This window comes from Danio rerio, chromosome 3 (assembly GCF_049306965.1).
Source record: "Danio rerio strain Tuebingen ecotype United States chromosome 3, GRCz12tu, whole genome shotgun sequence".
NCBI lineage: Eukaryota > Metazoa > Chordata > Actinopteri > Cypriniformes > Danionidae > Danio > Danio rerio.
The window spans coordinates 65,575,001-65,592,500 of record NC_133178.1 but is presented as its reverse complement, the minus strand read 5'-3'; the positions used below and the strand labels follow the sequence as shown (position 1 = coordinate 65,592,500).

The window sequence follows — 17,500 nt, the reverse complement described above, 5'->3', positions numbered from 1 at the left end:
TGAGTAAACCTGTTGCTTTGAAAGTCATTAATCGACTTTATAAAGTGAGTAAACCTGTTGCTTTTAAAGTCATTAATCGACTTTATAAAAGTGAGTAAACCTGTTGCTTTTAAAGCGATTAGTCGACTTTACTTTATAAAGTGAGTAAACCTGTTGCTTTTAAAGCGATTAGTCGACTTTACTTTACAAAAGTGAGTAAACCTGTTGCTTTTAAAGCGATTAGTCGACTTTACTTTATAAAGTGAGTAAACCTGTTGCTTTTAAAGCGATTAGTCGACTTTACTTTATAAAAGTGAGTAAACCTGTTGCTTTTAAAGCGATTAGTCGACTTTATAAAGTGAGTAAACCTGTTGCTTTTAAAGCGATTAGTTGCCTTTACTTTATAAAGTGAGTAAATCTGTTGCTTTTAAAGCGATTAGTCGACTTTATTTTAAAAAGTGAGTAAACCTGTTGCTGTTAAAGCGATTAGTCGCCTTTACTTTATAAAGTGAGTAAATCTGTTGCTTTTAAAGCGATTAGTCGACTTTACTTTATAAAAGTGAGTAAACCTGTTGCTTTTAAAGCGATTAGTCGACTTTACTTTATACAGTGAGTAAACCTGTTGCTTTTAAAGCGATTAGTCGACTTTACTTTATACAGTGAGTAAACCTGTTGCTTTTAAAGCGATTAGTCGACTTTACTTTATAAAGTGAGTAAACCTGTTGCTTTTAAAGCGATTAGTCGACTTTACTTTATAAAAGTGAGTAAACCTGTTGCTTTTAAAGCGATTAGTTGACTTTACTTTATAAAAGTGAGTAAACCTGTTGCTTTTAAAGCGATTAGTCGACTTTACTTTATAAAAGTGAGTAAACCTGTTGCTTTTAAAGCGATTAGTTGACTTTACTTTATAAAAGTGAGTAAACCTGTTGCTTTTAAAGCGATTAGTCGACTTTACTTTATAAAAGTGAGTAAACCTGTTGCTTTTAAAGCGATTAGTTGCCATTACTTTATAAAGTGAGTAAATCTGTTGCTTTTAAAGCGATTAGTCGACTTTATTTTAAAAAGTGAGTAAACCTGTTGCTGTTAAAGCGATTAGTCGACTTTACTTTATAAAAGTGAGTAAACCTGTTGCTTTTAAAGCGATTAGTTGACTTTACTTTAAAAAGTGAGTAAACCTGTTGCTTTTAAAGCGATTAGTCGCCTTTACTTTATAAAGTGAGTAAATCTGTTGCTTTTAAAGCGATTAGTCGACTTTATTTTAAAAAGTGAGTAAACCTGTTGCTTTTAAAGCGATTAGTCACCTTTACTTTATAAAGTGAGTAAATCTGTTGCTTTTAAAGCGATTAGTCGACTTTACTTTATAAAAGTGAGTAAACCTGTTGCTTTTAAAGCGATTAGTCGACTTTACTTTATACAGTGAGTAAACCTGTTGCTTTTAAAGCGATTAGTTGACTTTACTTTAAAAAGTGAGTAAACCTGTTGCTTTTAAAGCGATTAGTCGACTTTACTTTATAAAGTGAGTAAACCTGTTGCTTTTAAAGCGATTAGTCGACTTTACTTTATAAAGTGAGTAAACCTGTTGCTTTTAAAGCGATTAGTTGACTTTACTTTATAAAAGTGAGTAAACCTGTTGCTTTTAAAGCGATTAGTCGACTTTATAAAGTGAGTAAACCTGTTGCTTCTAAAGCGATTAGTTGACTTTACTTTATAAAGTGAGTAAACCTGTTGCTTTTAAAGCGATTAGTTGACTTTACTTTATAAAGTGAGTAAACCTGTTGCTTTTAAAGTGATTAGTCGACTTTATAAAGTGAGTAAACCTGTTGCTTTTAAAGCGATTAGTTGACTTTACTTTATAAAAGTGAGTAAACCTGTTGCTTTTAAAGCGATTAGTCGACTTTATAAAGTGAGTAAACCTGTTGCTTTTAAAGCGATTAGTTGCCTTTACTTTATAAAGTGAGTAAACCTGTTGCTTTTAAAGCGATTAGTCGACTTTACTTTATACAGTGAGTAAACCTGTTGCTTTTAAAGCGATTAGTCGACTTTACTTTATAAAAGTGAGTAAACCTGTTGCTTTTAAAGCGATTAGTCGACTTTATAAAGTGAGTAAACCTGTTGCTTTTAAAGCGATTAGTTGACTTTACTTTATAAAAGTGAGTAAACCTGTTGCTTTTAAAGCGATTAGTCGACTTTATAAAGTGAGTAAACCTGTTGCTTTTAAAGCGATTAGTTGACTTTACTTTATAAAAGTGAGTAAACCTGTTGCTTTTAAAGCGATTAGTCGACTTTATAAAGTGAGTAAACCTGTTGCTTTTAAAGCGATTAGTTGCCTTTACTTTATAAAGTGAGTAAATCTGTTGCTTTTAAAGCGATTAGTCGACTTTATTTTAAAAAGTGAGTAAACCTGTTGCTGTTAAAGCGATTAGTTGACTTTACTTTATAAAAGTGAGTAAACCTGTTGCTTTTAAAGCGATTAGTCGCCTTTACTTTATAAAGTGAGTAAATCTGTTGCTTTTAAAGCGATTAGTTGACTTTACTTTATAAAAGTGAGTAAACCTGTTGCTTTTAAAGCGATTAGTCGACTTTACTTTATAAAAGTGAGTAAACCTGTTGCTTTTAAAGCGATTAGTCGACTTTACTTTATAAAAGTGAGTAAACCTGTTGCTTTTAAAGCGATTAGTCGACTTTACTTTATAAAGTGAGTAAATCAGTTGCTTTTAAAGCGATTAGTCGACTTTACTTAATAAAGTGATTAAACCTGTTGCTTTTAAAGCGATTAGTCGACTACTTACTTTTAAATTACTTATCATTTTAAAAGCATTATATTTGAGCATCTACTCACTTTTAACAATGTAAAATCCGTTAAAACATGTTACAAATTACTTTAACAATGGCGATGGGGTCACTTTAAATTATTTCTCATTTCAGACTCTTGAATGTATTTCCAAAATTAGCAAACCAACAAACAAACAAGCAAGCAATCAAACAAACAAAGCAAAAGGTTTGGTATATTAGTGCATGTTTATTATTTACTCTAAAGACATGTCTTCCAAATGATTAACTAATCCCTTTTAAACTCACTTGCTACTAACAATCTACATAAGAAGATAAAAGTAGTCTTGATGTAAAAGATCAGTTGCATGACGTCAGCGTAACACTCATAACACAATGTGCATGAAGAAGGTTAGATTTTTAAACCTATCCGATCTAAAACTGAGCTGCAATAAAGTTTGGCACATACAATTTAACCTACCGAAATAACCCAACACAAGCATATAGCATGCTTTCGATTAGTGCAGTTTGACTATCAATATACAGTGTCCATCATCTCCGCCGTTCAGCAGTAACAGTTCATGTTCATAAGCCTAAAAACTCAAGTTTCAACCAAAAGATGCACAAGGTAGCTTTACGCTACAACATTTTCAGCCACAAATGAACAACTTGAGTGTTTTTGGTCATTCATTTACACAACAAATGGGTTTTGGGAGAGTTACGTTTTTAAAAGGTATTATTTTAAATTTTAGTAAATGGTTGTGAATCGCACCCTGAACCAATTTATTTCAATCGCAGTGTTGGATGATTGTAGCACTGCACATTACGGACATCTCAGGCCATGTTCACATGTACACGGGTATTTTCCCCTCCCTAATAAAAAAAAATTAAAAACATGAAAATGTGATGCCAGTGCGAACCAACAGGTGGCGATGAAAAGCCTTTTATGATGGATTAAGCATTTGCATGAGTAATTTACATGAAATTCAATGCAAATGTGCCAACAAAGGCAATTATTCCCATTGATTACCAAATAATTACCATTGTGAATGCTCAGAATTCCTCTCAATCGCATTGAACCCATTGATTCATGAACCCAGCATGAGCAAAGCCATGTTGGCCAATCAGAATGCAGCATGCACACTGATGTCATCAGGCAAAAATTCGAGTTTTAGTGGACACATCCACACTGCACCCGGAGTTTCTGAAAATCCTGGCTGGAGTCAGTCAAAAATATGGCGGTTTTGAAAATACCCGTGTTCGTGTGGGCGATTTTAAGAGGCTCCACTAAATCAGGTGGGACGTCCTGAGAACAACTGCTATAAACAGCATTTAGTCCACTCTTATCCAATAGGATGTTTCAAAATGATGCCATGAAGGGCTTTCGCACCAGCTAGTCAACAAGACGGTCCTTCAGAGAACTAAATTTGCACCATTTTCCCAGTTGCATGGGCACCAACAACACTGGAGCATTTTAAAGCTGCGTCGATCAGCTGGTTTGCCTATAAGCTGAAATACAAGCGATTCGCTAATAAATCGCGGCTTTAAAATGCTCCAGTGTCCCTGCATCTGTGGTTACACTCAGTAAACAGCGGTGAGTTGGGCGAACTGATGACCTTCACAGCCAATCACAGTCATTTCTGTTGAGCATAGGAACACAATGGTTAATCAGAGCTGTTTAAGAACAAGCTCGAATGTTAGCGGGAATTGGACGTGTATTAATTTTAGTACCAACTGGTACCGAATTCCAGTATCGTGTTAAAGACAACACTAATAGAGACCAATATTTAAATAGTCAGCTGCTCAAGAACAATTTTGCATCAGTATCAATTGCCTTTGTTTGTGTAGCGCATTTGTTTATCTCATGCTTGTTCGCGATGATGCCATAGTAGCAAAGGCGGCGCAACTACATCGATAATCTCGCCCACTTAAAGAAGTACTAAACTGTGGAAACACAAACTAAGCGAAGAAAAATCCGAGTGCTAAACCGTACCATGTGGAAAAGCAGATTTTGGTTCACAAGATGTCGAGATTGTTCCCTTCTTCAATGAATCTCTTGTACTTGCGTGTAAGTTTGAATTGTAAACAATAAGCTCGCATCTCTCCGTAAGTTCGCGCAGGATTGGCGCTCAACCAGCGAATCAGATCTTCCCGAAAGCAATGCTAAGGATCTTGATTGGATTAACTTCAATGCAGGTAGATAATATATCAGATACAAAAAAACACAATCATAAAAATCAATATAAGAAATAGATACACTTTTAAAAATACATCTTCGTGTGGAGTTCATGGAATCCACAATTCATCTTTTTTTTTTAGGTGGGGTGGGGGGGTAAAAACAATCCAAACCCTCACAGTTCTTTGACTCAAAGGACCAAAATGTAACCCTCTTCAAAGCAGAGTCTCGATTTTACTGCTTAAATCCCCTCCGAAAGAGAGATCGAAGAGTTGATCGATGCTTACGGTGGAGCTGCCGAGGAAGTCGGAACGGTTGGATTCGTCCACCTCTGACCAGGGGCTCTGCAAAAACGCCGTAGCCAAAAAAGTTTCCTCGTCAAAGTCCTCATCGCCGCTCCTTTGGGTTTCCATCAAGACGTGATTCTCAACGGGAGCTTCTTGAGGACTTATATGCGTTCCTCTAATCATCAACTCTTCGTCTTGAGGCGTTGGACTTAATGGGCTTCCTTCATTCAAGCTTAATTCTCCATTCAGGGCTGAATCCAGTAGAGCGTCCCAGTCAAAGTTGCCCCTCAGGGAGCTCAAATCCTCCTGTTCATCCATGACCAGAAGAGGAGAGCTTGAGCGTCGAGGAGTTTTTCCAGTCCTGTGGTTATACGGCTGTTTTCGTTTGTTGGTTCCCTTCCCGGAGATCCAGCAACTCAACATTGTGGCTTCAGCCAATCGCGGGTCCCAGTTCTGGTCTGCGCTGGTGGCCTCCTCGAAGTCCTTCAGGAGCTGCTGGGATTCGGGACTCACGCTCAGGTTTCGGGATATTACTCCTGTAGCTTGAGCGTTCATCCTGAGTCGGTGCTGGAGAGCTGGATTGATCTGCACTGGAGGTAATCTGCGCTTCTTGTAGGCTCCGTTTAAGAGACGTTCGGCGTACTGCGGGTCGATTTTCCAGAAGCCGCCTTTGCCCGGTTCATCCTTCTGCCTTGGGACTTTTATGAAGCATTTGTTCAGGGACAGATTGTGGCGGATGGAGTTCTGCAATAAATTCGAGATGAATGCATTTTAGTGTTTTCATCGTGATGCATTCAAAGTACACATGAAATCAAAACTAACCCCCGATTGATTTGGTTAGCTCACATTGCTAATTATGTCCTGAACAATTCATCTACGCATGTCATTAAGATAAAAAACAACAGTTCGCACTTATAACTTTTAATTGAAATATAAAAATGCCCTTCCTGTTTATTTTCAGTTTTATTCTCAGATTAGGTCTGTCTAAGGTATTGGGTGTGGCTAGCATACTTAACCACGCCCCTCCAGCTGTCAGAGCAATGACAACAAACAGAAATGGTGAGGAGGAGGAGTTTGTTAGGTTGTGATACCTCTTCTGAAACCCTGATCTTTCTGAATGAAACGCCTACTTTACTACATCCAATCAGATCACAGTAGAACAAGCCACGCCCACTGTTTTCTCATTTACTATTCCTTTTTTCTAGAAACTGCGTCACAATACAAAAAAAAAAAAAAACAATCACAGCTTTCAGTTTCATGTGGACTTTTAACACATTCCTTCAGCTTAGTTCCTGATTTATCAGGAGTCGCCACAGCGGAATGAACCGCCAACTACTCTGGCATGTGTTTTATGCATGCTCTTTCAGCTGCCCAAAACTTTAGTACATTAAATTAGCTTTCAATTTGTGCATTTAAATAGCTAAAATAGCATAACAAAAGTGACTTTTTTTTCAAACATGGATGTATTCCTTATTTAAGATATAAATGAAAAAAGAGGCTATTTTTGCAGGTGAAATTTGTTTTACTTATAGCTTTGCTAACGCATTCCTGACCACCAAATTATGCTTTAAAGATGTTTAACTAACTTTCTCATTAACTAATGAAAACTTCTGAACTCAAAACATCTGCTAAAAAACACTTTTTTAAAATGCTAATATTAGCATAAAAATTACATTGTCATATATAGTTTGTAATTTTTTTCTCCCAAAAAATTATTTCTGCAATATTGTTGCAAACAATTTATATGCTTGAATATAAACAAACAAATGAAATTTAGTCATGTTCAACTTGATTTGTTTGTTTAAATTCAGCCCAAATAAATTTACAACCACTCAACCCAATCCAAGAAATCATCTTGAAATCATTTTCAGTGTATTGTTATCCAAATAAAAACATTTAAGGAACAAAATAATAAAAGGTACAGTTCAAGTCATGGTTTGTTATCAAAGAGCTAATATATTTGAATTAACGTTCCCTTAACATTAAGATGACCTCGCTAAAATGCTTTCTCTGTTAGCAAATAGTTCATCTGTATAGTTTCGTCATTACAATTTATAAACTGTAAAAAACTAAACGTAATTTCGTTTACATGCATACAGCTATTTTCTGTTCACTTTCATTGGTTTTAAAGTGCTTTAAAAATAAAGTTTGTTTGATCGACATAGCTAATCAATAACTAGTCAACAAATCACTATAAAGTGTTGTGTCATCTGCTAATTGCTATTGCTAGTCAGAAAGAGCTAGTATAGGGATAAAAGTTCTTATTCTAACAATATTTGAGAACTATTTACTAAAAGTGAAAGTCTAATATCCACAGCTGAAGTCAGAATTATTCGCCCCCCTGTTTATTTTTTTCCCCCAATTTCTGTTTAACAGAGAGCAGATTTGTCAGCACGTTTCTAATCATAATAGTTTTAATAACTCATCTCTAATAACTGATTTCTTTTTTCTTTGTTATGATGAAAGCAAATAATATTAGACTAGAAATCATTCAAGACACTTCTCTGTACAACTTAAAGTGACATTTAAAGGCTTAACTAGGTTAACTAGGCAGGTTAACGATGGTTTGTTCTGTAGACTATTAAAAAAATAGCTTAAAGGGGCTAATAATTTTGACCTTAAAACGGTGCTTGAAAAATTAAAAACTGCTTTTATTCTAGTCGAAATAAATCAAATAAGACTTTCTCCAAAAGAAAAAATATTATCAGACATACTGTGAAAATTTCCTTGCTCTGTTAAACATCATTTTGTAAATATTTAAAGAAGAGAAAAAAATCAAAGGGGGGCGAATAATTCTGACTTCAACTGTACATACAGTATGGATATTGTAAAAGCTTTATGAATAAATAGACAAATAAAATATATATAAATGTTCAATTTACAAATAAATATGTGTTCAAATAAATATGTACTTCACAAGTAAATGTTTGTTCGTTCAAAATTTGCATAATAAATGTATAGTTTGTCTGTAAAATCATCAATTAAAAATGACTTCAGTTTTTATGACATAAACATACCGAGCAGCCCTCAAATACTCCTCCATTCTCATTTTAAATCTTTAAACTTTCATTTTTTTTTTTACTTTAAACATAAATAATCCACAATATATTAAAATCTAGTATGTTTGCATATAATGTTTTACTTATTTTAACAAATACAGGTCAGAATAAGCATATAAGACATATCTGTTATGCTGAATCAACATTGTGTTACTTATATTCCTCACCATTCTCACAAAACTTGGTAAACACTAGCAAACAGACTATAATAGATATGGTTTAATGTAAATTTGTCTTTATTTGGTTGTGGTATTGATGTCTGTTGATATTGTTTAATGTAAATGTATGTTAATTTGCTTGTGGTATTGGCGTCAGTTGTTATGGTTTAATGTAAATTTGTCTGTATTTGTTTGTGGTATTGGTGTCTATCATTATGTTTTAACGTGTTTGCTTATTTAGTTTTGGTATTATTTGTATTGTTTTAGCTCAATGTAAATGTGTTTTCTTTATTTTGGTTTTGATTATAGTTGAATGTAACAGTCTTTTCATGTGTTGACCCCAAGAAGGATGGCCACTATGCTGATAGAGGACGTAAACAAACAATAGAAAATAGCCAACGATGGTTTTACGAATTCCTCCAGTGCACATCAGACTTGGCAAGCTAATGAGCTTTAAATCAACTGGCGCGCTAACCCGGGTTAAACATTATTTTGAGTTAAAATATCTAAAAACTGAGTGAATGTCTGCGATTTCTTCAAAGAAAAAGGAGGTTACGGCTAAGGGGTTCATTAATGATTCACCGACAGCTAAATCTTTTTAGAAATCCCCCTTTTTTCTTATGTTTTTTAGTAAATATCCAACTTATGAGCTCATTCCTCCTCTTTGACTCACAGAGGACAACAAATGCAATGATTTACAGCTTATTACAGTGCTTTTACAGTATTATATATATATATATATATATATATATATATATATATATATATATATATATATATATATACTATGAACCATATAAAAAGTCTACTATTTTATATTATGCTCTATTGTTTATTTTGTGGAGTCAATAATAGGAAGCAGACAATAACAGTGAGAAAGTTGTAGTCTTGCAAGTGCATTATTCATCCATTCAACACCTTTTATGATATTGTGATACCATAAAAGTGGAAACTACTACCTGAAAAGTACAATAGTGCACATCTTGACATTTTAAGGTGTTTTTTTTCCGTTTTTTTAGGTAAATATTTTTAGAAATCCACGTTTTTTGTTAAAATTTAACTAATTTAATTGAATTCTTTCTGCTTGGCTCACGACTCGTGCACTGAAAAAAATGTCTGCAAACTATTTATGTGTTGAATCCAAACAAACAAATGAAATTTAATAATGTTCAGCTTAATTTTGTGTGTTTAAATTCAGCCTAAATAAATTGTTCTCAAGCACTTAACTTAAGAAAATGTAGTAAATTCAAGAAATTGTCTTTGAGAAATTGTCTTCAGTGTGCTTTACACCGCAATGAATTATTATTTTTTGTTTTGTCTTGTGTTTTGTTTTGTTGTTTTGGTCTTGTTTCTAGTCCAAATATCTAATAAATCTTATATAAAGAAGAAATCTAAAATAATGAGCCAAAATTAAGTGGGTTTTTCCATAAAACAAGCTCAATTATCTGTTACCCCATTGGCAGATCATTCAGCTTGTTTTCAGGAAAAACGAACTTAATTTTGACTATTTCTGAAAGCGAGACTATCTATATTTTAAACTCTTTTTTTGTATTGTAAGAGCACAAAGTACAACGTTTCTACACTACTCCTTATCACTAAATCAGCAGAAGCATCCAAAAACTCATTAGTAAAACCCATCAAGCCATCTACAAAGGTTTGTGCTGGTCTCTCTCCAATACGCAATCCACTTCAGCAGGTGTTAAGAACGCTCAAGCAAACACAAAACACCCCTCATTGGCCTTTGCCAGATATGCAAATGAGGCCGGTTTCAGGGTGAGCCATTTATTTGCTGCGTCTTTTAAGTGTAAATGATTGCGCGCAACAGTGGGCTTTACAAACGGGGACTTTTAATTTGGAATGAGTTCACTTCCGGTGAACCGTCACGCGGTTGTAAAACAGCCATGTTTAAGGTCTTGTTAGATGTTAGATTAGATGTTATTATTTATGATTTGCTTTTGTAGTATTTTGGACGATAATCTACAGCTCATTTTTGGTAAAGCTCACCTCTGATTGTGTATTTGGAAGCACGTTGTACATTTATCTTCATAACATTAAATAAAAAAATCATTAATTTTCCTTTGGCTTAGTTTCTATTTCAGGTCGCCGCAGCGGAATGAACCACCAACTATGCCAGCATATGTTTTACACAGTGGATGCCTTTCTAGCAGCAACCCAGTACTGGGAAACACACACACTCATACATTACAGCGAATTTAGTTCATCAATTCCCCTATAGCACATGAGTTTGGACTCGGGTTAGCACCCCCATGCCAACACGGGGAGAACATGCAAACTCCACTCAGAAATGCCAACTGATCCAGCCGGGACTCAAACCAGAGACCTTCTTGCTGTGAGGCGACAATGTAAACAAATAAAGATCTTGTTTATATATAGATCCTGTTGATATAAAGTGGATTTCACACCAGACAGGCAGCACAGCATTAAACTACATTGCTCTGCACCATGTTTTTAAAATATAAACATTCATTTTACCACAGTATTTTGGTATTAATGGACTTTCAGCGCTCGCCTGCTGCTTGTGTTTACATTTTCATCTCATTTCACGCTTGAATGACTAAATGAATATTTAAAGAGAAAGATCACCCACTCATCCCCACCCCCCCAAAGAAAAGGGACATTTCTTTATAATTTACTACCAGAAAATTTATAATAACCCACTTATGAGCTCATTCTTTCTCCTTAACTCACAGAAGGAACAAAATTCAATGTTTTACACTACACTGATTTTTATTTTTCCATGATTATTTATGTTTCTGAATTGCATTATGGGATTTTGATCTTTCTTCCGACAACTTTTAACCTTGAAAAGTGTGGAAAAAGTGACTTTTATTAACATTTTTAGTAGTTTAAAGTGCTATATTGTCTGTTTTGGTGTTTTATATTACTATACAAGCACCTTGTAATAAACAGCAGCACATTTTCTATTATTTCACACACTTATTTCTTTAGATATTATACATTATATTCTTGCAAACTACTAAAATGTCACTAAAAGTTATTTTGTTAAACTGTAGAGTTGAATTTTCAACATCAAAAGTGGACATAACAGAGATCAACATCCCATAAACTAAAAACATTTCTTCATCCTTTACTCATTTACATTTAATGGTAAAAAACTTGACCATTGACTTTCATAGTATCTGTTTTTCCTACAAGGCATGTCAATGGTTTCTAACATTCTTCAAAATATCTTCTTTAGTGTCAAACAGAAGTAAGAAACTTCCCAGCAGGCACACAACGTCATAAGACATCAATGTTAGGGTAGATTGTGATGTCAGGTAACCAAATTGTCTAGTCAGCGTCTAGACAACGTTATTTTGACGTCCAATAACGACTGCAAATGACGTTGATATTTAGTTGATTTTAGGTTGTGTTGGAAAGTAACCAAAATCTAACATCGAGCTAACATCTTAAACCAACATCATATTGACGTCAAATCCTGACATTTATTCGTCAGATATGGCAACCAAAAGCCAACGTCTGATAGACGTCAAAGTGGGAACACTTACACAACATCAAGCTCGAACTTAATTAGACGTTGATATTTGGTTGATTTTAGGTTGCACGTTAGACACTGATGCCGGCCAGACATTGAGTTCTGATGTCAACCCAATTTTCCAAACAAAATGTAATGTCTCCATGGAGTAGGGGAACAACATCAATCTGATGTCATGTTGACGTCCTGTGCATGCTGGGTTATAAAGGTTCATAACCACTTGACGAGAGTCATTTTTAGGTGAACTATGCCTTTAAGTCTGTTTAACTGACTATATTTAGATTACATGATGTTACTGATGCTGTACGAGGAACTTTAGAAAGTTGAAACCCCACCACTTGTTTACTGGTGGCTGAAAAACATCCCATTGTGTATGTATGGAGCCTTTTCACAAGACGTTTAACACTCATCAGCATCTTAAATCCTTGAAAGTTAATAATATTTAGATTCTTTTCTAATACGTGTGCGCATTTATATGCATTTATGTACAGTTGAAGTCAGAATAATACAACCCTTTTGAATTTTCTTTTCTTTTTTAAATTTTCCCCAAATGATGTTGAACAGATTTAGGAAATGTTCACAGTATGTCTGATAATATTTGTTCTTCTGGAGAAAGTCTTATTTGTTTTATTTCGGCTAGAATAAAAGCAGTTTTTAATATTTTAAAACTCATTTTAAGGTCAATATTATTAGCCCCTTTAAGCTAAATTTTTTTCTTCGATAATCTACAGAACAAACCATCGTTATACAATAACTTGCCTAATTACCCTAACCCACCTAGTTAACCTAATTAACCTAGTTAAGCCGTTAAATGTCACTTTAAGCTGTATAGAAGTGTCTTGAAGAATATCTAGTCTAATATTATTTACTGTCATCATGACAAAGAGAAAATAAATCAGTTATTAGAGATGAGTTATTAAACTATTATGATTAGAAATGGCGAGGCAGTGGCACAGTAGGTAGTGCTGTCGCCTCACAGCAAGAAGCTCGCTGGTTCGAACCTCAGCTCAGTTGGCATTTCTGTGTGGAGTTTGCATGTTCTCCCTGCCTTCGCGTGGGTTTCCTCCGGGTGCCCCGGTTTCCCCCACAGTCCAAAGACATGCGGTACAGGTGAATTGGGTAGGCTAAATTGTCCGTAGTGTATGAGTGTGTGTGTGAATGTGTGTGTGGATGTTTCCCAGAGATGGGTTGCGGCTGGAAGGGCATCCACTGCGTAAAAACTTGCTGGATAAGTTGGCGGTTCATTCCGCTGTGGCAACCCCGGATTAATAAAGGGACTAAGCCGACAAGAAAATAAATGAATGATTAGAAATGTGCTGAAAAAAAATCTGCTCTCCGTTAAACAGAAATTGAGAAAATTAAATAAATAAATGGGGTGAATAATTCAGGGGGGCTAATAGTTCTGACTTCAACTGTATGTTTTATATAATCTTTGCATCAAAATACAAAAACAAAATGCAGCTTTAGGGAGGTGCTTCTAAAGCATCGTCTATGGGGGCAGTACTGGACTGAGACAGTTTCGGTGTACTAGAACTGTCTGTTAAGCTGCTTTGACACAATCTACATTGTAAAAGCTCTATAGAAATAAACATGATAGGACAGGAAATTTAGATTATTCTCTCTTCTGGCTGCCGTTTTCAGTCTCACACTAATTGTTTCCTCTTTCTGAAAGTCTTGATTTCCCCATCCTGGAGTTTTTCTTTTATTATTTGAGCAAATAGGATTGTACGCAAATGATCTATTGTCCTCTCCTATTCACTGCGCTCTGAGTTGACCAACTATATTGTTTTCCACTGCTGAGAAACCAATGTGAAAATGTGTTACCTGCCAGGTGGGATCTGCGTGGCGGAAGTAGCAGAAGTTGTCCGTGATCCACTTGTAGATGCATGAAAGTGTGATTTTGGTTTTCTTGCTTGCCTGCATAGCCATGCATATGAGAGTTGCATATGAGTATGGCGGCTTGATGTGCGGGTTGGACTTATAATCGACTTCGTCGGGACAGTGTCCATGCGCCACCAGGCTGGGCAGAGCTGAAAACATGGGCACTCTGCAGAAAGACGCCGCCGTGGGTTTCCCAGGGGTCAGTGGCATGCCTATAGACGCCGGGTCTCCTGCTAACGGTGAAGAGGGCGCGTCTGAGCCCATGAGGTGGCTGTGGCTAGACGGGGACGTGTGCTGTCCTGTGCTGGCGTTGAGGATGGAGAACTCCTGCAGCCACTGGAGGCTGGTCAGGCTGTCGTCTAAATTGTCGGAGTCTAAACTGGTGTTGCACTGGAGCGGTGTGGAGGTGTCCAAACGCTCGGCCTGAGCCGCTGCAGTCACCACTTCCTCCTCCAAGCCCACCGAGCCCTCCGGCCAGGGGTCCATGGAACTCATGGAGAGCATGGTCCTGACAAATCCTAACAGGCAGAAACATTTAGATCAGTCAAAGGTCCAATCCCAGTTCTACCCCTTACCCCTTAGTGTTCATGTGAAGGGCTAGGGGTGTCCCAATTCTCTTCATCTTGAAGGCGTAGGGCTAAGGGGAAGGGATATTATCCCTCAAAACAGAGATTTTCCCTCGACAACACTAGAAACCAAGGGGTATAAAAAGTTTAAATACATTCATAACGACGATCCTGTTTTAAAGTCATTAAAAAAAACGATAACCCACGGCCCCCAATCGCTTATATTTACTTTTATTTATAATCGATTATCCGTCTAATTTTCTTATATTTACTTACATCTATAATCGCTAAATCTCTTATTTTTACTTCTATTTATAATCGCTTAGCCGATTAATCGCTTATAGTTACTTATATTTATAATCGTTTATATTTACTTATATTTATAATCACTTATCCGCTTAATCGCTCATATTTACTTATATTTATAATCGATTAATCGCTTATAGTTACTTATATGTATAATCAATTAATCGCTTATTACTTATATTTATAATCGATTAATCACTTATAGTTACTTATATGTATAATCAATTAATCGCTTATTACTTATATTTATAATCGATTAATCGCTTATAGTTACTTATATTTATAATCGATTAATCGCTTATAGTTACCTATATTTATAATCGATTAATCGCTTTTAGTTACTTATATTTATAATCAATTAATCGCTTATTACTTATATTTATAATCGATTAATCGCTTATAGTTACTTATATTTATAATCGATTAATCGCTTATAGTTACTTATATTTATAATCGATTAATCGCTTATAGTTACTTATATGTATAATCAATTAATCGCTTATTACTTATATTTATAATTGATTAATTGCTTATAGTTACTTATATTTATAATCGATTAATCGCTTATATTTACTTATATTTATAATCGCTTATATTTACTTTTATTTATAATCGCTTAATCGCTTATATTTACGTATATTTATAATTGCTAAATCGCTTATATTTACTTCTATTTATTATCGCTTAGTCGATTAATCGAGTGTAGTTACTTATATTTTTAATCGCTTATATTTACTTATATTTTCAATTGATTAATCTCTTATATTTACTTATATTTATAACCACTAAATCGTTTATTTGCTTATATTTATAATCGCTTATTCGATTAATCCAGTTTAGTTATTTATATTTATAATCGCTTATATTTACTTAAATTTATAATCGCAAAATCTCTTATATTTACTTCTATTTTTAATCGCTTTTTTGATTAACCGATTGTAGTTAATTATATTTATAATCGCTTAATTGCTTATATTTACTTATATTTATAATTGCTCAATCGCTTATATTTACTTATATTTATAATCGCTTATCCACTTAATCGCTTAAATTTACATATATTTATAATTGCTTAATTACTTATATTTACTTAGATTTATAATAGCTTATTTACTTAATCGCTTCTATTTACATATATATATTTAAAATCGCTTAAACGCTTATATTTACTTATATTCATAATCGCTTAAACACTTAATTGTTTATAGTTACTTATATTTATAATCGCTTATATTTACTTATAATTATAATCACTTTTGCACTTAATCATTTATAGTTATTTATAATCAATTAATCACTTATATTTACTTATATTTTTAATCGCTTATCCACTTAATCGACTATATTTACTTGTATATAAAATCACTATTTGTTTATACTTACTTATTTTTATAATTGCTTAATAACTTAAATTTACTTACATTTATAATTGCTTATATCATATTTATAATCACTAATATTTGCTTATATATTTATAATCGCTTAATCGCTTATATTTACTTAAATTATAATCGCTAATTGTATATATTTACTTATATTTATAAATCGCCTTTCCACTTAATCGCTTATAATTACTTATATTTATAAACGCTTATAGTTACTTATCTTTATAATCACTATTCCGCTTAATCGCTTGTAATTGCTTATATTTATAATCGCTTATCAGTTTAATTGCTTATATTTATAGCCGCTTATTTGCTCAATAGCTTATATTTATATTTATGATCACGTAATCGCTTATATTTAATTATATTTATAATTACTCTTCTCTGGATTTATATCATATCTTTTCATGAACTAATTTCTTATTCAATTCATGTAAACTTGCTTAATGTAATTGAAAAATACAATTAAAAATAGCTAGATATATTTGTATAATGAAAAAATAAAAATCGCTTTTCTGAATTGATTGACTGTTTTATATATGTGTATTCATGAGAAGTACTTTTTAAGTTACTAATTACATTACTTAAAAATCAAAAGTAATCCCCCACATTACTTTTTCAGGGATTAAGTAATTTAATTACAGTTACTTTACTTTTTGTATAGCGCTTTCACAACAATTATTGTCCCAAGCAGCTGCACAATAGGTGCATGTTGTTACATTATTACAATCAAAACGATGAACGTTTGTGAGACATGTTGCTTTATTTGGCTTATAGAGGTCACAGAACTTTCTGGAAACTTCTCAGGTCACTGTTTACAGCGTCTCATAACTGCCTCACAGCACACAATAGAGCCAACCACTAACATTCCTCAGCACGGCAGGTGCAGCCCGGACGGAGGCTCGCAAAACACAATCAAAGCATATTAAATGTGGACAAAGAGTAATAGTACACAATAATGTCAAAATATGGTTGCTTTTCAGTATAAATGATGTAAAAATGACATGCTAGATCAGACCTATTCTTATTCAAATGTATAAATGAATAAATCACTCCAAATTTGATTTGGTTTGTATTTATCACAAACCTCTTGGGTAGAAGGTAAGGATAATGGCAAAGTATAATAAATTAAAATGACAATTTGAGGACAAACTGACTATTAAATGGCATCTTTTTAAATTATTCTTGCTCTAAACGTGACTGAAGATTTATTTTAGCATGTAAATTGTTTTTACAACTCAGATTGATGATCGTTTTATTCACTTGAAGACAGCTTTTTTAATTTAAAACTTGCCTTTGCTTGTTGATTTTGAATTATTTAGTGGTTTGTTAGCATCATGTTCAGCACTCAGAGGAGCTGCTTTTAAAAAAAATAAATGAAGCTTATTATTATTACTTTTTTTTTTACACTGAATGA

The 17,500-nt window shown here is 33.9% G+C and overlaps 1 protein-coding gene across 1 annotated transcript in view; it reads right to left on the bottom strand.

The window, feature by feature from the left end:
- Positions 1-2,978: 2,978 nt before the first annotated feature.
- The window catches only part of foxj1a (forkhead box J1a), a 16,338-nt gene continuing 1,816 nt past the window's right edge, over positions 2,979-17,500 (bottom strand). Inside the window, 2 exon segments of the mRNA NM_001076706.2 lie at positions 2,979-5,955; positions 13,770-14,344. Coding sequence (NP_001070174.2) covers positions 5,140-5,955; positions 13,770-14,330 — 1,377 coding nt within the window. The 5' untranslated portion in view covers positions 14,331-14,344 and the 3' untranslated portion in view covers positions 2,979-5,139.